At 44.6% G+C, this 19,573-nt stretch overlaps 3 protein-coding genes across 3 annotated transcripts in view; 1 reads left to right on the forward strand and 2 right to left on the reverse strand.

Annotated features, from left to right (window-relative positions):
- The first annotated feature begins 241 nt into the window (after positions 1 to 241).
- Positions 242 to 9,454, forward strand: zswim7 (zinc finger, SWIM-type containing 7). Its single transcript, XM_062485342.1, has 5 exons — positions 242 to 487; positions 1,064 to 1,085; positions 1,536 to 1,638; positions 7,484 to 7,588; positions 8,729 to 9,454. Exons 1-5 carry the CDS (start codon positions 415 to 417, stop codon positions 8,843 to 8,845), a joined length of 420 nt encoding a protein of 139 aa, XP_062341326.1. The 5' UTR covers positions 242 to 414; the 3' UTR covers positions 8,846 to 9,454.
- A 331-nt stretch (positions 9,455 to 9,785) lies between these two features.
- Positions 9,786 to 17,014, reverse strand: adora2b (adenosine A2b receptor). The gene is made up of 3 exons (XM_062485341.1): positions 16,690 to 17,014; positions 16,031 to 16,480; positions 9,786 to 12,281 (listed from the first exon to the last, which is right to left on the reverse strand). Exons 2-3 carry the CDS (start codon positions 16,348 to 16,350, stop codon positions 11,534 to 11,536), a joined length of 1,068 nt encoding a protein of 355 aa, XP_062341325.1. The 5' UTR covers positions 16,351 to 16,480; positions 16,690 to 17,014; the 3' UTR covers positions 9,786 to 11,533.
- Positions 17,015 to 17,644: 630 nt separating this feature from the next.
- Positions 17,645 to 19,573, reverse strand: part of specc1 (sperm antigen with calponin homology and coiled-coil domains 1) — a 59,469-nt gene continuing 57,540 nt past the window's right edge. Inside the window, 1 exon segment of the mRNA XM_062486360.1 lies at positions 17,645 to 18,707. Coding sequence (XP_062342344.1) covers positions 18,618 to 18,707 — 90 coding nt within the window. The 3' untranslated portion in view covers positions 17,645 to 18,617.

Here is a 19,573-nt window from a genome sequence, read left to right on the forward strand (position 1 = left end):
GCTTTGATGTAGCCTAACTTTCTCTTCTTGAAAAAATTATAACCACTCCCTTCAGTTAAAAGACATTTATTTGTATGTGTCATCCGATCTTACGCTGCCATAATGATAACTTGGAGTCAATGTTGACTGCATTCCCCCAGTCTTTTGATTGGTGAAAAACGAATCCAACGTTTTGATTTTAATTAGGCCTATCCTTAATAGTGTGTTATTATCTTGTTTATGCTACTGTAACTATCGTGTACCATACGCCTACGTTTACTTTGAACCGGCCCCTACTTAATATTTTAATACAAATAAAATATACTTTATTTTGAAGTTCTCAAGGACTCTACAGGAAAATAGATTCTCCCTCTCGAGTTATTGAAAATGTCGCGCTAGCTAGTTACTGGTTAGTGTTGTGGCCGTGAATGAGAGATGTCCTCATTACCTGCAGTGGCGGAGCAGCTTTTCCAAGATATTCAGAAAACATTCCACGAAACGTCTCTAAGTAAGTAGCTAGTGATCAAATGACGTATTCATAAATGTGCATCCTATCGACTCGCTAAACTTATAACTCCGGAGAAAGGACTGTGTCCTGGCCTTACCAGTAGATGGTACTGTTGTATTGCCTCATAACGACAGATGCATTAGGCCCCGTTACCTTACTTACCAAGATCGAATCAATACGTTTTCACTGCTGAGATTTCTGTAGATTTTTGTGTGTACGTATATTGTGGGGGCTGTTCATTGTTTCACTCTGACGTTTGGTTTGACAATTATCCTAAAGGCACCTAGCCGAAGCACACTGCGCCCTCTGGAATTAACTTACCCCAATTATAATAAATATCTGTTTTAGTGTTACCAAACTCCGCAACAGGCAGGGGAGGAGACATCAACTTGTAACGATTATTATTGTAACTCTTATTCTTCATAAGCCTGGTAAACCTACCTGATAATAAACAGGAAATTGCTAATGCATTTTCAATAACTCTATAATCTGTAAAAGCATTTACTAACAACAACTAATAAAACTGAAGAACAAATTAAACACATCTGTTCTCTCTCTCTACCTCTTTTTCGTCAGTTCCTGATGACCTGCTTATTGCGTGAGTATTCTCCCTTGTATATAAACTACAATTTCCACTTTATATTGTTTTTTTATTGACGCAAACTTTCACATCAGTGACACTGAGTCAGTGTTTAATGTAAAAAGGTGGGTGTTTTATTTGTAGGGAGGATGACTTTGCCTTTATACAAGTTGTTTCCCAGAACTGGGACAGCCTCTCCCAGACTTGCCCATGTTAGTGTGGCCTTCCATGAAGATCTTGTGGATGATGTGGCTGAGAGTAAGGGACATTGGGCTCCCCTTCCTCTGTAGCGGTCACTTCCATTGTGATGACTAGGATGATTAGTCAAATCTCAAACCTGACTCCATGTCCTGTTTTACTTGAATACCACTTATCTCCATGTCTGTCCTGTATTTAGGCCAAACTCAGTTATATCCAGTTAGAATTGACCTCATGTTTTTAAAGTGCTCTCTCCCTCTCCTCCCCCAGCCTGAGGTTCGTGTTTGGGTCGTGTGCACTGCAGGCCCTGGACCTGGTGGACCAGCGCTCTGTAACCTGTGTCTCTTCTCCCAGTGGAAGAAAAGCCTTCCAGGTCTGGTTCTCCTGACCCACACCGTACTCACCCTCGAACACACACACCCATGTATGGCTCAAGCCAACTCGCCAATCCCAGTTGGCCAAACATTCAGTGAACAACTCTGACCAAATGCAGAATCCCTTTTGGAAAATAACTGCTAGCCTAGTTCTTGAGCTTCTTAACTGGTTCACTGATATTACTCCCTCTCGATGTGTAGTTATCTTACAGTTGACATACAATCTAACTTAAATATTGCACTTAAGACCCAAGGGAACTCCATTCTTCTAGGTATATTTCTGTAATTCCTGTTCAGTGTGGTTGTGGTCACTGTGACCCAAGTTTCCTGTAAACTTCTTCAGGAAGTCTGGGTGCAAACATAGTTTTGTGTAAAAGGAACTAAAAAAACTATGAGCTCAAAAAGTGCATGGTTTCTGTTTGGGAAATCATTCTATTGTGCTTTCATTAATTGTTTCAATCAGTTTGGCCAAAACGGTTTTCAGATGTCCGGTCTCAAACAGTGTTTCAGTTTGAAAGGGAAATCAATGCGACTCTCACTGTACTGTGAAGCACTGGCAGAAGGCATATTCTTTAGAATTCAGTTTATTTCTTCAGTTTAAGTGGCAGGCTGTTTTTCATCCAAGAAGTTGTAACCAGTAGGTACACAAAACCTTCACATGGCAGAGTTGATGGTCCTCTAAGTGCTAAATAGAGTCCAGTGACAGTTTAATGAGCCTTTCTGGTCGTACTTAGGAGATGGTTGTTGACCTTTTCACCTTGTGCTTCCTGCTTTATAAGCAGGTTGATATTGATGTGGTGACGGAGGTTGAAGCTACACAGTGACTGGCCAGTCTGAGGTTTTCTCCAAGCCGCGTCCTGCCTTTCCACTTTTAGCTTTGTCCTCAAATGATTTAGAGGGCAGCCGGTTAAGTCATCAGTGAGTTATCTTCCAACATTTTAGACCTTACTCAGACTAATTCTGAGTAAGGTCTTCCGTCTGAAAAAATAAATAAACGTGTTTTTTGAGAGTCATATCTTACTTCCTTTCTGGTCGGGATTTAAAATGTACGAGGCTATATTGCACAAGCAAAGCTTTTGTTTTCACCCATCCGTACCATCGAAAGATGTTTACATGAAGGCAAAGCATTTGGAGGTCTGAGTGAGTAGGCTATAGGACCGGATAAAGCTGTGGGTTTGGTTTACATGGATGCTGGGCTAATTGGGTCCTGGTTTAGGTTAGCGTGCCTTTTTACAGTCAGGGTGACCATATTTGGGGAGAATCCTGTGATTCAGCTGCAGAAGGCGATCTCATTCATTTAATGTCTGGAAGGAAGAGCAGGCTGTATCCTTTTATATTCCTTATGCCTTTTCATTGTCAATTAGAGACGTTGAATATTTTCAATATCATGGTGACACCCCTGCTTCTAATGTCTCACTAAACATAATAATAATCATATTTATAATGCACTTTATATTAACTAAAATCTCAAAGTGCTACAGGTTAAAAACAAGAAAGGGCGAAAAAAAAGAATAACCATGTCGACCAAAAAAGAAAACAGGACAGAATAAAAGAGTCAATCAACCAACGGCTCTGTTAAAAAGGTGGGTTTTGAGGCCATGTTTAAAAGCATCCACAGTCTGTGGTGTCCTCAGGTGATCAGGGAGAGCATTCCACAGACTGGGAGCAGCTGAGCAGAAAGCCCGAACTTCCATGGTCAGTCTCCCACTGAGTGTTCCTGCCTTTCCATTATTCTGCCCTACTTTTAGAATGATCCAAATATACATTTCCATTCACCTCTCATCTGTTCAAGATTCTACGAGAGGATATCTATTGAAAAGTCGCACTCTCTTTTCTGGGGCCACATCGTCATCCAGAGTAACCAACGCAGATTTCTGGCACTGTCACCTCACCAGACCATATATCTCTCTCAAGGCTTTTAAGAAATCCAGACAGAAATCATGGGAACTTTACGGGAAGTTGGTTAGTAAGGCAGACGCGATATCTTAGAAACACTTGAAATAACCTCAGATGGAATACATGTGTACTCTTCTAGTTCTGAGGAAGAGTCTGTGCGGCCGAGCCATGGCTCGTTTCCCGAGATCCTCGCGCACGTCTGCGTAGAACAAAGGGCCTTTCCCTGCTCCTCCAGCTTGATACTAGTTGTTTATCACACCTTGCTCATAGCTTCAGGTGACCTTTTTAGAATGAAAATGGGGGGCGGGGGGGGGGGGGCGGGGGGAGTCTGTCTGGTGTTGACGGTGTGGTCAGGCCACATGGAAAAGGTGTAACCAGTTTTTGGGGAAGCTGCTTTTTGAAAGGGCAATCTTAAACATTCATGGCTTGTGAATAATCAATTTGATGGGCAAACTCTGAGTTTGGAGAGATTGCTTTTGGTTTGCCTGTTAATCCATGAGTGAGGCGTAAACCATCTACGCACTGTCATGTTTCAACACAGAGATGAGTGACACACATCACAGTTGTTCCTATTAACGTGTGCGAAGGGTGTGTTAAGTGCTGCCTTACCTGTTATGCTAATGCCTCCCTGAAAACTATAGATGAAGCGTGTCGTGAATTTAAGACATTTAAACAGCCTTGTCCCCATGGCACCTGAGCACCAGGTTGGGGAGTTGCACAAGCAGGTGTCACACTATGATATTTTTGACACCCTCCACCCGAAGCACCACACACTCCAGTGGGCTGTAGACACACTGTTCACTGTTCACCTCACAATCACATATCTGTCACCATCCATCATGGTCATGTGTCTGTAGTTAACGCCCCCCCCCCCCCACCACCACCACCCCCACCAATAGCAACTTGAACCTTAACCGGAACCACCCCCAGAGTGGAGTATGGGGTAACCATGACCTTACCCCCCACACCCCCACCCCCTGGGCCATTTAGAGGCACTGCTGCTTTCTGAGCCCCTGGTGCTGGCTGGTGGTTTATAGACAGCGGTGGCGACAGCAGCTTTCAGAAGCATGTTATCATTTCATGGCCGCTGCTCTATAAACCGTACTTCCTGATGGAATGTAAGCAACTGTTCTCTTAGTGACCTTTAAAAGTCTTTATAACACCGTCAGAGGACTACCAACGCGCAGCGGACGGCCGGCAAACCCTGGAACCCGGCAATTCCAGGGTTTGCCGGCCCTCCGCGCAACAACACCCTTGAACACGTACTTTATTGGCGATAAAGTACTGCCTCTCGTACCTTATTGCTTAAATACACAGCCGTGAAGAAACTGTTGGTCATTGGTAGTCCTCTGACGGTGTTATAAAGACTTTTAAAGGTCACTAAGAGAACAGTTGCTTACATTCCATCAGGAAGTACGGTTATTGCTTAAAAAAACGTTTGCAGATTTGTTTTACTCCTTTTAGTTCCATGTTATGCGTTTCTGGATTGAAACATTTGTGGTAAAATGTGACGAATGGTTTGTACAAAATTGTGAAACGCTGTTCATCCTCCACTCTGTTGAAAGAAGCAAAGCGTGACTGAAACATGAGCCTTTCATGTCTGTGCGGTGTGTTTTGTAAGACTAGTTTCCGATAAGGGGAACCCAGGTGGAATTATATCCCTCTACATGAATAAAGCCATCAAAACAATTGAGCACACAGCTCTTGAGCATTTTGGTTGGTTTCTAAGGGACATGACTTCCCGCAAAATTCAATTTTCTGCAAAAGCTGGCCACAACTCTGGAGCTCAGAGACTCAAGTTGGGGCTCTCCAAACCTCTTACCGTCAGACCCCGTCCAGCCTGCCCTGTGAGTAGTCCCACGAGGGCCAGCTTTCGTAACAGGACTGAAGCCAGATGTCTGCTTCTGGGAGACCCAGCTCCTGGTTTTATCATCGACAGAGACTGAGAGATATCTCCAGATTTACAGCCTGCCTTTGGATTCCCCTCCCTAGCTCCTGGATATCTGCCAGTGCTGTGGAAGGACACCGTCAGTGAAAGAGAGAGGGGGTTTTGTGCGGGCCGGCACGCTGCTTTGTGGTCGCCGCTATGGCACCAGTGCATGCCAGCTTGGGGGACAAAAAAAAAAATTCCCCCTGATGTGAGCTGGTTTTCAATGACTTAGTCTTCAGAAGCTGGAAGCAGCTCTCCTTGGTTTCTCCCACGACATAGCTCCCCTTGTGGAAAAAGAAAAGGTCATTCTCCACCAACGGTGTGACTTCCGTCTAGGCTCTGGATTTAAATGTTGTTAGTCACCAGAGGAGCGATCTAATACTAGACAAGAATAATGGCCTCATCAAAGAAGTGAAGGTAATCAGTATCAAAGTGTCTCTGAAGCATAGCTACATAGATAGATACAGTTAACATAAACACGTAAACAACATAGGAAATATAAGATTATGTAATGATGAATGAGTGAAGGCGAAAGAGCACATTGTGATAGGGAAGTCAGTGAAGCAGTACAGATAATGATAGGCTACAACAGCCGCATCACATACAGCCTTCTAGTTCATTCCCATGATGATCCTGGCAGCTCTCATTCTGGCCTAGACAGACGAGTTCCTGTAAGACCCAGGCCCCTATATGAGTCTGGTCTTGACCTAGGCATCCAGTCATCCTTTCCATTGGCTTTAAATATCACATGACCCAGGAGGCCTTCTCCAGCATGGCCATGTAGGAACCCAACAGCTGCACTGAGAACTAGTTACCCCCTTTGTGTATACCATGTCATGCATACAAGACTGACCTTCACTAATGTGAGTCACGACAGTATTATGTAATCAGTGAAATAGTATGAATATAGCGATGCAGGACATGCTATACAGTAATACTGATGCCATGTTGATTGGGATTAGCATCCACATGGTAAATTCTTCAGTTCTTTCCACATCCAAGGCGAGCCTGTCGTCTGCCTGCCGGGTTCTCTGCTCTCTCCTGCGCCACCAGCTCACCTCCTTGTAATTGTCCCTGCCGCGATTCATTTATAATGACGTGTCACTTATTACAAATGAGGTGTTTTATTTTTGTAGGTCACAGCCAAGGTAATTTAGCGAGACTACACGACTGAGAATTTGTCAGCCGCAGGAAATAATGGAGCCTGTTCTGCTTTCTTGGGAAGCATTAGTTATGTTGGCACGGCTGACTAATCTTTAGACCTAATATCCCCGTGTGTCATGTGCTGAAGAGCTGAAGTTTAAAAGAGTGCCACACAGCATGGAAAGAGTTGTCGTTGAGTAGAGCGCGCGTTCTTATCACCAAAACCTATTGTATACATTGTGCTCGAACCGATGGGGGAAATATTAAAGAAGTAAGTACTTCCTTTTCTTCCTCAATGTTGTTGAGGAAGCTGCTGATGCACAGGTGAACAACCTCGCCTTCAAACCAGTTCTGTCAAAGGACATGTTTATTATTAAAAGAGGGACGGAGGGAGGGGCGTCAGCGGGTCCAGCTACTGCGCGTTCCTGGCGGCGCGGCGAGGGTTTGTAGGATGTGCCGAGGCAGGTTGGAGCACCTCAGGAGATGAGATGAGTGGAGGCTACAAAACCCAAGCTTGTTTCCCTTCATTCCTCTCCATCGACCCCACTTTCCCTTTCCTGTCTGCTCCTCTGCCGTTCTGTGTCGCAGGTGAAAGTTCGAGCTCTGATCTGTCGGGAAAATATAGCACCAGCACCGACGGCATTTTCATACTTCTGATACAGTGTTTTGATCTAGAACTGTAAGGGCGGAGCACAAGCTACATGCATATTTACCACTCTTACTATGCTGTGGCCTGGAATCAGTATTTGGCCTGTTATGCTTTTTCAAGCAAAGCGTAATCCATTCAGGCGCAACCTTAAAAGTGCATGAATCCACATGGCATTGCGCTGGTCCTGTTCTGCCTTTTGACTGGGTCCGTGTGTCGTCCGTGTCAGGTGCTGGGGGGATCAGGGAAGCTGTACACCTGCTTCATCTCCTGTCACTTCTGTCCCTGTCCGGCCTTCGCCTACACAGTGCTCAGGAGGAACGAGAGCCTGCTGGTGAGCACCGTCACACGCACGCACACGCACGCACACGCGCACACACACGCACGCACACACACGCACGCGCACACAGGGGTTGCCAAGGAGCACACTCAGGCCCCATTTGCCCCCTCACGCCCCCATGCCCCTCCCCAGAATAGGCCTGTTTGTTCTGAACGGAACAGATATATTTTAGTCTGCTCTTTGGGAGGGTCTCACCTCGACCCTGCCATTTGTATCATTTTGATTTTTGCTACAAAAGAACCTCGACTTCAACCCTGGATATCAGCGTGACCTAGTCCCCGGAGGAATAGGCTAAAATCAGCCTGAGAAACCGAGAGCTGCAGCCGACCCAGAAGACCCTCTCCTTTTGCTTCGGCAGAACATAAATCCAATTTCTGTAGAACTACGTTTTCCAAAAGACCCAACTACGTTTCCCAATATTCTTCATTTACTTGCACTGTCTATCCAGCAGCGGTGGTGTGTGTTTTCGGGAGAAGGTTTCGGGTCAGATTTATACCCATCTATCCTAGATGAGGGTCATAAACCAAAGCCAGAAGCCCTTAAAGCGTCATCGACTCAGATTCCATTAACCATGTTACTGCCCCCCCCCCCAAACACCCCCCCTTCCCTCTCTCCCAGGGCGCACTGGGTTGATAGAGACAGACTAGGGTCTCACTCCCCACCCCTCCAGAAGTAGGGCGTGTGCTGCCTGCTGTTGGACTGCTGGGGTTTTTTCTCATGCAGCCTGTGGTTTGTTGCCGACTGGCCTGCCGCAGCCTGTTCTCTCCCATAGCTGAGAGAATCAGCACACTCACTCCACTCTGCTCTGCACCCTCTTTGCCCTCACGTCGTTTTAGTTCGGTGAAGTGCATCTGCGTGAAAAATGTGAATGCACGCTCATGTTGTGGCGGCACATTCGTTTTCAATGGATGTAATAACGACTTGTAGAAAACAAGTATATTACCGCATCCGTCGAGATGATGGCATCCGTCGAGATGATGGCGATAAGCTTCGGCACAAACTAGTTTGAACTTGCGCTCACACGAAACCCCCACACACGTACTTTGGTCACTAACCCTCGCTATCTCTACCCCCCACACTCACACATCATGCTTGGGAGACAACGTAACAGCATTCTTCTTTTCGCTCTGGCAGTGTAAGCACATTCTGGCGGCCTGCCTGAGCCAGGCCATGGGAGTGTCCCGGCTGGAGGTGTTGTCTGACCAACAGATGTCCCTCATCCTGTCTGGGGGAGCTAGCCCTGAGCCCTAGTCCTCCAGACTGCTGCTGTACATACAGGACTGAACTACCACACATGCAGGACTGACCTATCACACATGCAGGACTGACCTATCACACATACATGACTGACCAACCACACATACATGACTGATCAACCACACATACATGACTGACCTATCACACATGCAGGACTGACCTATCACACATGCAGGACTGACCTATCACACATGCAGGACTGACCATGGATGGCGGACGTGATGGCCTCCTCTCATCGGGCTCGTGTGAAGACGTCAGAGAACTATGGGAACGCTGCTGTGGTTGTATGGTTTTGAACTTGTCTCTCAGACTCTTGCAGATGTGTTGTTCTGAGTGTTTTGTTCTTGGTCATTGGCCAAAGAATGTACGTACATCTGTTTCACTGAGTGTGTGTTGCTTCACATTGCGTTTCCTCTTATCTGAACTCAAGTTGGTCACTTTGTCTATAGGGAACAATAAAATTATATAAAAACCTAAGTGTGTTTCTCTGAAAACCAAAATGACATGTATTTCCCAAGCATGTATGTGAATTTAGTTGGATTTGGCTGGTACAGCTATGTGAAAGACTGTCTATTAACAATCTAAACATTTGTGTATCATTTTTATATAAACAGTTTTTATTAACAAAATAATTCACCATACATACTGATTTTATGTTAAATAGCAGTATTGGTTTACAGTTGTAATCAGTTGAGTAAAATAATATTTATTGAGCAGGGATGTAACATCATTGTGACCAGTGGTTTGTTAATTAGTGGCAAAACTGTACAAACACTTGTACAAATGTGTGAGAATGAAAGGCAGAATTACTGAATTTACATCAGCTTGTTTTTGCATGATTCTTTGTAAACCACTGAAAGGCAATAGTCTGATATCACTCACTGGTTTTAGAAGCTTTAACATGATAGTTTCTCTATACTTATGTAACACTGAACAGTGGAATGTTCTTGAAGTTTAGCACACCTTTTTTAGCCCTTGAGTTTTTATTTGTTGAGTTGGTATATAAGGTGAATAAGTAACACATTAACAATGACAAATGAAATACTGTAGTTGTTGCATCCCCAGTGCTTGATGCTTTCCACATAAAAAGTTGACATTAAAACACCAGTCAACAGCAACACAGAAGCAAGAGGCATGTTGAAATATTTAGATTTGACTAAAATATTTTTCTAAAAACAAATATGTATGTTCATGTTTTGACAGTGCAGCACTGGCTCCTTTTGTTCATGGAATTTTCAAATGGAATGGAATTACGTCAAATGCAGGTCTCTCTCTTGACCTCAGGTGAACATCACAGCCAATTCAATCTCAAGTAGTCACTGCTTCAAAGCATACAGTACACGATACTGACCATCACACCCAGAAAACAAGTGCAGCAGCATCCGTTAAGACGACAAACATCATTTACCGATTCACGCCGGAGGTGTGACATACAAGATTTTCCGAAATGAACATAAAGTCGTTTCCCCTTTCGCAAACATGAGAACATCTAATCACGTTACTGTTCCTCATTGAACTTGTTTACTGTGGTTGGCAGTCTCAGCTGCCATGGTAGCCTGGGGGAGGGGTGCTTAATCTTTCCCTCGGCCGCCCAAGCCGCCATGACGTGCTAACCTGATACGGGGGCGACTGTCAGAGTTTCTCCTTGAGTAGACCTCAGTTTCTCCTGTCAGTTCAAGAGAATGTTGTCGCAGTTGACAGTTCATGAAGATGACTGCCAGTGGTGGTTCATGCCAGCTGGGTACTCCACGCCCTGGGAGTCCGTCTGGGTTAAGAAGGGGGGGTAGTCACTGACACATTGTCTAAAGGACATATGACTAGTTTTAGTCAGTCGGCATTTCAAATAATTAGGCTTTGAATGGTGACGAAAGATACATTTCATTCATTTGCCACAGGTCCAAACCTTTATTCTCTCTGAACTACTGTTTTTCACAGCACGGTCAAGCTTCCCATTATGTAGGCCTGTTCCTGAGTTTTCCAGGAAACTCTAGAGATATGAAGTGGTCCACCTTTCTAGTATCCCATCCTCTCCATAAACAGTTTGCTGATGTTGCAGTCATAAACGGTTCCTGCTTACATTTTTCCATTTGCAGTTTCCTCTGCAGTATGTCTGTTTCTTCTATAAGAACGTTGCTATTGGAGTCCATCAAAACCCAAGTACAGTGCAACCAACGTAGGTTTACATAATGTGGTTTTGTCTTTCCATTCCCAACTACATCAAAATAAATAAATTGTTCAGACACTAAATGCTATACACTTAACACATTGTTTTCCTCAAAATTAAGGCTTCAGAAAGGAGTGTTTGAGTTGCAATGACATGCGTAGGAATGATAAATAAAATCCTAGCAATGAATTCAAACATTGCAATTGGATCGATTTCACAGTCCTGCAAATCCAGTTAGTTAGATTCAGCTAAATAAAATACAAAAGAACCTTCACAACATGAAAAGTACTAGCTACAAATGCATTTCCCCAGCTGACCACTGATACTCCACGGGATTTATAAATAACTGTCCACATTCAAGGCATATTGGAAATTCCTCAATGCATGTTATATGGAACATACCCCTTTTGTTCTGTAAACATATCTATCCTTACTGAAAATAGCATTCAAAAATAAAACACAAGTTAAGACAAATAGTGTCGGGAGGGGGGGATTCTAACCCGCATCACAGCACCCCCCTAGAGTAACGGGTCGATAGTCATGTGAATCTGGTCCTTATTCCGCCTGCTGCCATTGGAGCTAAGGTAGAGGTCCTCCCTGCGGCACAGGAAGTGGCGCGTCAGGATCTTGCGGAAGGTGTTGCGGAAGTCCTGGATGCGGTAGGCGTAGATGATGGGGTTGACGGCCGAGTTGGCGTGCGACAGCATGATGGCCACGTACATGACGAAGGGCGACTTGTCCAGGTCGCCGTAGAAGAGCGTCAGGCAGTTGAGGATGTGGACGGGCAGCCAGCACAGGGCGAACAGCCCCACGATGATGGAGAGCGACTTGGCGGCGCGGATCTCGCGCTGCAGCAGGCTGCGGTGGGGGCTGCTGTCGCCGTTGCCCACGCACTTGAGCTCGATCTGCCGCAGCTGCTTGCGCGCCACCGTGAAGATCTTGGCGTAGATGCCCAGCATGATGAGCAGGGGGGGGAGGACGCAGCCAAAGAAGTTGAAATAGACCATGTAGTGCATGTCCACCACGCTCTCAAACATGCAGGCGAGCTGGCAGCTCTTCAGGAAGTGTCGCTCCCCCTCCCGGCCAATCAGAGGGCACTGGTCGGAGGCGTTGTCCGACGGGACGCTGGCGTTCTCCGGGGGCGGGGCGCATGCTTGCTCCTTTAGGTTCCAGCCCAGGAAGGGGATGAGGCCAATGATGAAGGATAGGATCCATAAAATGGCGATGATCTCTCTGGCCCTTTTGCCTGTCACCAGCTCCCTGTACCTGGAGAGCAGGACGGAGAGGAAGATCAATCGACATCCTTTCTTATGACTCTGTCCACCAATGAAATAGACTTTAATATCACACCTCACAATGCGTTTTATGAGCACGATACCAGAGAACTGGTTGCAGCGAAGCCATTACTACTATCAGCATCCTGTTCCCTGTGTACACTCTGATCGTACATCCTGTTGAATGACGGCGAGCCCTGTATAAAACACCTGGCATCATCGCTTCCATGGCTATTATCCATCTTAATCCAACATGTTTTAGAACCTATAAATGAACAACTCCAATATAGCAATGGATATAGCTAAGTCACTGCCCACACTGTTCAAACAAACTTTTTCTCAACCTTTATCAACATACTGAGGGAAGTACAATGGCAGATAGTTGTCAGTGATACTCATGACATTATATCTTCATGCTTTCCCCAGGCTGAGAGTGTGAACACAGAATGCGTTTCATGCTGTGGTCTCGAGCACTGATCTGTGCCGTGCTCGCCGACGCCACCACCACGCTCCTCCTGACCCGCTGTCTGACCACATGCTCGTGAAGCATCAGCTGCACTCACGGCACCGACATGAGCCGCTGCCTAAAGATAGACGTCAAGCTACCGCGTGGCCGTGAGTCACTGTGGCACACCAAGGACTTGTGGCCGCCAATGCACTTAAACACTCTTCACTTGACTCTCTGCCAACTACATAATGATGGTATTGAGTCAGGCAAAGTAGTACTCTTGTCAGTTGGCGATGCATTTGTCCCCCTTAGTGTCACCAAACACACTTTTGGTCTCATGTGGCCCATTGCCAGTGAAATGAGCTTCGGAACTGTAATAACAGTCGCTCTGGATAAGAGCGTCTGATAAATGACTAAATGTAAATGACTAAATGTAAACAGTAGTGCTGGCTGATAAGGCAGGCTCTTAATTATTAGCTCCAGGTGTTCCCTTCTCAGAAGACAAGCCTCCTCATACAGTCTGGAGCTTTTATGGCTGTCCAGTAAATGATTCAAAAGTGGCCACAGAGTCCTGGCTGTTCCCCTGTAATTTTCCACAGCCAGGGATGTGCCGGCCCTGATGCCATCAATAATGCACAGCCCTGCCCAGGGATGTACAGGGAGACCCCCCAGGCCAGGTGGGATCCACACATCTTTCCCCTCTTGCCTGCATCTCCGTCAATCTCCTCCTCCGCTCCCTCTCTCTCCCGCCTCCCTCTCTCTGGCTGTCACCCCCTTCCTCCTCGTCCTCCACCTGTCCCCATCAAGCCTGAAGACGCGTTTGTTCCAGGGGGGCTAAGATGTGGCATCCGCCGATCCATATCTCTCTCATCAACGTTGAACTCCCCTCTCCCTCTCCGACAGAGCGGGCGGAATTCCGATCTGCGAGAGCCACTGAATGGACGGCTAAAAGGATTAGTTCTGGCATTACGGCAGCAGACTGGCATCTCTCTCTCCTTTCTTCTTCTCTCTCTCCCTCCCTCCCTACACCCCCCCCCATCCCCTCTCTAACCCCTGTGTTCCTGTGCTTCCGCTGGGGGGGGGGGCACCTCTGCCAGCCTGCAGACCACAAGTGGAAATGGAAAACAATATCCGCTTTGACACACATAGGTGTCCACGGCTCAGCTTCGGTCTCAACACAACAGGCGGTGGGAGCAATCCTGAAAACCCAACGCGACGTAGACGTTCATTTGCATGCAAGTACGCAAATACGCCACTCTAAAGCGCCAGTCTCACTCTCACAGGTATGAAAACAAAGAGCTGGAGTCAAGTATCTGTGTTCTACTCTGGCCAAAAAAGAAAGAAAAAAAGACAAGAGGGGAATCTTGGAACACATGACCAGATATCCATTCCTTCCCTTGACAGGCCCCCATGATGAACATTATCATGAAAATGCCATATGGATACCCCGCGGTGTCTGTGGCTAACAGTTACAGGATCTAACCATGGTTAGTCCACACGCTCAGGCTGGCAATAACATCTTGGAAATTAGCGACTGAAAATCGTTTTAGTCACAGCATACTATGGGCAGGCAGCCACCTTCGAACATAATTCTCTCTCTCTCTCTCCGTTCCTTTTAGGAACTTGGATTATTGGACATGTTATTGGATTGTCTTCCCAACAAAGACTGGTGGTGTGAAGGAAACTAAAATAGCCCCAAGGTCTTGTTCTGGGAAACATGCAAAGGAAAGCAAGCTTCTGAAGCGAGACTGAGTCAGGCAGAACCCCCTGGAACATCTGGACCTTCTCTTTCACTTCCAGTAAAGCCAGCTGTGAAAACAGTCGGCACCAAAAGACAACCGACCTCCCTGAGGATTCCGACCCCGCCAAACACATGCATGAGTGCATTTCCACCCAAATGTCTGTGCGTGTGAACACGCCACCAAAAACACCAACACACAGACACTGAAAGTGACATTCTCACAAACACACACATTAGAAACAACCGTCCTCATCAACAGAGCTGTCGTGTATGGCTATATCTGGGCGCGGAAGTGAACCCCTTTCAATTCTGTTTTATGTATGAATTGGCTCTGAATAGACCTGATGTATAACAAATTGAAATAACCTATTAATATTCACACTCGCTTAATCTTAAAGATGAAGTGTACTAGGTACTAGAAGGAAAACAACTGTAGATTGAAAAACACAAGTTGTCAAACACCCACAGACGCATTAGACCCAGGTGGCGACAAAGAAATAAACAAGTCTAATCTCTTAATTTGCCTTCTATAAAAAAACACCAGCTGGATGCGTAAAGCACCTTGCTGGTTGAGGGCCTCTAGCAGCTTGATCTCTCGGGTCTTCATGTGGTCTTTGTCATGTGGTCACAGCCACTACTGACCACTGCTGCGTGTGTGGTCACTGAATCAATACAAGGACACACTGGAGCTAGGTATTGATCCATCCATTATATCACTGATTTATGCACCTTTTAAAGTGATTCAATCAATCTGCCTCCACCAGACACCTTGCCTTTGAAGATGAGTAGAGAAGGGATGTAATTATGTTAGGATCATCTATCTAAGGCTAAATCTGATTATGTACTTTTTTTATCACACAATACATTTAACCTCTAAAAGCAGTCAGTGATAGTCCAGAACTTATAGTCCAAGTTTTTGCAGTCCATAAGCAATTTCCCCCAAAACAAAAACATTACTTTTCAAATAACAGTGGTGTTCATTAGAAATGTAATCTAATAACAATAATAGATTTTATTGTAATGCACTCTACATTTGAAGCAAATCCCAAAGTGCCACAGTTAAAGATTATAAAACGCAAGGTAAGAACATCAATATGAAATACAAATAGATAATGCAACCTCGATAATCTAGGCTAACATCATCTCTTGAAATGATCAGCGAAGAGCAGCCTATGCCTGCCTATAAGATTAAACAAGGACACATGTTATTTTTAATCAAGGACAATCATAATAGGATTATCTGTTTAAGATTGATTGATTTACTAAAATAACCTCCCTTTAGGCCCGTTTTATACCAGGCGTATATGTACACAGTGTTTAATCGAGTTTACTGCCCTTTCCCCCCCTGTTGTTGATCAACCAATTATATTGATTTAAATTGTACATCCCAGACCATTGAACAACTGACCAAAAGTCAGCTGAACTGTCGTTTGCATTGAGATTGATCCATCTGATTACAGACAGTTCAATGATATTTACTTGACTGCAGTGACTGGAATAAGTGAGTAAGTTGATTTAGTTGAGTGATAGAAAGACTACAAAAATTGCTTACCTTAGAGGGATCTTAACGGCCAGATATCTGTCAATTGCAACAGCAAGAAGGCTAAATATTGAGCTTTGAGTCAGTACCAAAACAAAGCAGGCGAGGAAAAGGCATCCGTAGAAGTCCAAACAGATACCGATGCTTATAGTTATGGCAAAAGGGATGGCAAGACAACCAACCAAAATATCGGCTACTGCCAAGGACACCAAAAAATAGTTCGTAGCGTTTTTCAGAGTGGTATTGATTGCGACAGCCCAGCAAACCAATACATTGCCGGATATGGACAAAACAGCAATTATTAATTCAATTACTACATAGTACATATTCATCTCAGCAATATTCTGCACAATTAAGTCGCTGGTGAGAAGAGTATCACGGGGACAGGGTCCAAAGAGGCAATGAAGTCTTTTTGAAGTAATCCAAGAATATTCCCAAAATGTGATTTGCAAAAACCGCCATCTGTCAAATCAGAGGAAAAAGTTAGTGTTTCGTTTTTCCGTGATGTACAAAAACTTTTCACCGTGTCAAAGCAATGTTTAACAGTGCACTTGATTACTGACAATGTGCCCCCCCCCAAGGTGCAACCAAAACTAGATAATTGGCTAATGCATTGAATGTTAATGTATATAGTATTATCGGTGAACAAATAAACATTTTGCATGACTTACCCCTCTTGGACTTGTTGGCTACTTAATGGCTACTCAAGGACTTGTTGCCTACTTAATTTCTCGACCGTTCCGACCCTGGGTGAGTCTGTTGCGGTCGTTGGGAGAGTGTCTTAGAACTCCCTCTACACATGGGTTTTCAAGTACAGAAAATACACGACTTAATAGCCACGCCCCTACTGAAAGATAAGCAACGTTTCATACATAAATTCTTAAACATTCTTACTCAGGCTTGCGTCGCGGCTTGTGCGTATTTACGCGCCGCTGAAATGGGTCTAACAACGTAATTACATGCGGTCAGGTTAACGTTGGCTTGTTTTTGTAGCACCTCGCTGAAGGCAACAGCTGTGTTTCATTACACGACTGGGGCTACGCCAGCACTCCTGTCTGTATGTGGTATTTCTTTCCTGTCTGAATGGCCATGAAGGATAGCAATTTTAAATGGTGGGCATCTGACAAGACTTATTAAATGTAGATATTCAATCAATAATGGCACCAGCAGTGTGGCATTTCTAAAAGAACCCACGAGAGAAAGAATGATCATCTGCAGCCTCGAAAACAAGACAAACACACCTTATACCCTCCTCTTTCCATGCAGAAATGTTTTCCCAGACAGACACTTAATAGGCTTTCTGGAAAACCAATGAAAATTTGTACTGGTGCATTTCTTCAGTTAACGAGAATTCTGGATCTGAAGGATATAGGTGCTATGTTGAGGATGTACGTTAAATCCATGCGGTCAACTGCATATTCCAGGATAATGTCAGTGTTCTCTTCCTGTTATACAATTAACTTTAACGTTTTCTGGCACGTTGCACCAATTCCTAAACATTTGTTGTCCTTTAAGAAATTTAAAGTTATCTGTGTCAGTGTGAGTTTGTAGTGAAAAACCACCGCTTTTTAACGTTTTTGTACTTTAGCAGCTGATAAGAGTGAAAATGAACGTTGATGAACAACAAAAGCTTGTCAAAACTTTATTCAACAATAACCATCTGCTACTTAGATGGGACATCAACCCCTTCAAGCACATCTCAGAGGCCGGTAAATAGAAAACGTTCAATTTCCTGCATTATTTTTACATTTCTTAGAACATTCCGTATGTAAATAAATAAATAACACTTCTGTCTGTCTGAGGCAGCTGAACATGGATGGTTGTCTTCATACCACATACCACAGACTATATAAAGTGTCCCAGCCCATACAATGAAATGTAATTGACATCTTCAGCATGGTATTACTTTATACATGTAGTGTTTTACTGATTCACTTAAGAACTATGACATAGTAATAGTGCTGTCTAAAAACAAAAAGGACTGTATGAGGGAGGACACATTATAAAGTGGTTGGCCCTGAACCATTCAAACAGCTACACATTCTGTATCAATATTTTGTGGGAAAATAGTGTATATCTGGGAAGACTGTCAGGAGCAACGCGTAGCTACTGAGGTGTTTGCAATTCATAGGTTGTGCAGCATCACCGATAACACCTTGACTCCAGACCATGATATGTAAAGGCTTCTTATTCAAAGACATTTCCTTCTTTCAAAGTGGCCTTCCAAATAATAACTGGACTTTAACCGAAAACTCAAGAAGCAGTTCCAGCATTCCTTTTTGTACATACTAAGTGCCAACAACAAAAGGTTGATATTAATGTTAGTGTATCCCGACTGCTGTGAACTCCTATAGCATTTACACACTGTAACATGATAAAGGAGCTAGCAAACAGCAACTCCAAGCAAGTTCAAACCTCAGAAAAATCACTGGAGGGTTCCTATTAATATTGCATGGGATGGTGGAGGCGGGGGAGGTCATCACTCTGTATGGAGAAGGGCACGGTAAAACTTCATGTTGAAAAAGAGGGGTTGAGGGGGTGGGGGATACTAGGCAGAAAGTGCTGCGGTGCCTTCCTCTTCCTCCACGTCCACCCCTGGTCAGGTCTCAAAGTACTTGTAGATCTGGGAGACGTACTGCATGACGCTCTGCCAGTCTGGTCTGTCTGTGTGCATCAGCTCATCAATGTCCTGTGGGGCACGAAAACACACGCGCGCGCATGCGCACACACACACACACACGTACACAATAGTAATATTGTCAGTCCAGTGGAGGAGCTGGAACACATTAGATGCATATCGAGTATTTGAATGGCATAAATTCAAAACCTACAATAAATAATAAATACTGAAAGTTATTGTTTTCCATCATATACAATTCTGACTCTCTATATCATCGGGTTCAAGTATTGGGAGTGTGTGAGTTGTGGGGTGTGCTCTTGGGTAGGCTATTCAAGCCCTCCATCTAAGCAGACAGAGACTTCCCAGAGACACAGCCAGGCTATTACAGGCTACAGGTTAGGGATCAGCGTCACAGAAGCTTGCCTGAGGTCAGCTTTACATAACAGCCTTAATGAGAAACCAGGGACAGTCACGTGTCGGTCGGTGGACCACACGTAAGCAATCTCCTGTCTGGACAAATATGAGAACCAAAGACAGTGGCTATCTGGGACCGCACGTACGCTCAAAAGCTATACGCAGCTTATCAAAACATAAATATGAGTAAGATAACGCATATTTCCACATAGACTTGGACCGCGCGTACGAACATTTTGGTGATATAGTGACACTACCTGGAGGAATAACTATTTACTTCGTTCGAGGCATTGCTTGCCCCCACTGACTTTACGTTTGTACAGTGCACCTTGATGCGCGCTATATTGACTTATATGATTCTTTGTTTTTACTGATAATTCTGGACGCGCTTCAGGTTGTTTCAGGTTGTCAGTTCCAAACGTTATGCAGACGTTTAAAGGGGTATAGGCTATCTACTCGTTCAACATGCGTAGGTTTATGTAGCTTACGCAAAATGTAAACCGATTGGCAGGATTTGACTT

Source organism: Osmerus eperlanus, chromosome 19 (genome assembly GCF_963692335.1).
Source record: "Osmerus eperlanus chromosome 19, fOsmEpe2.1, whole genome shotgun sequence".
Classification (NCBI taxonomy): domain Eukaryota; kingdom Metazoa; phylum Chordata; class Actinopteri; order Osmeriformes; family Osmeridae; genus Osmerus; species Osmerus eperlanus.

Coding starts and splice junctions, on each gene's coding strand:
- zswim7 (XM_062485342.1), top strand. CDS start 415: ATGTCCTCATTACCTGCAGTGGCGGAGCAGCTTTTCCAAGATATTCAG. Junction 1,086..1,535: donor CCTGATGACCTGCTTATTGC/GTGAGTATTCTC, acceptor CTCCTCCCCCAG/CCTGAGGTTCGTGTTTGGGT. Junction 7,589..8,728: donor GGAGGAACGAGAGCCTGCTG/GTGAGCACCGTC, acceptor TCGCTCTGGCAG/TGTAAGCACATTCTGGCGGC.
- adora2b (XM_062485341.1), bottom strand. CDS start 16,350: ATGAATATGTACTATGTAGTAATTGAATTAATAATTGCTGTTTTGTCC. Junction 12,282..16,030: donor GCCGTTAAGATCCCTCTAAG/GTAAGCAATTTT, acceptor CCTGCTCTCCAG/GTACAGGGAGCTGGTGACAG.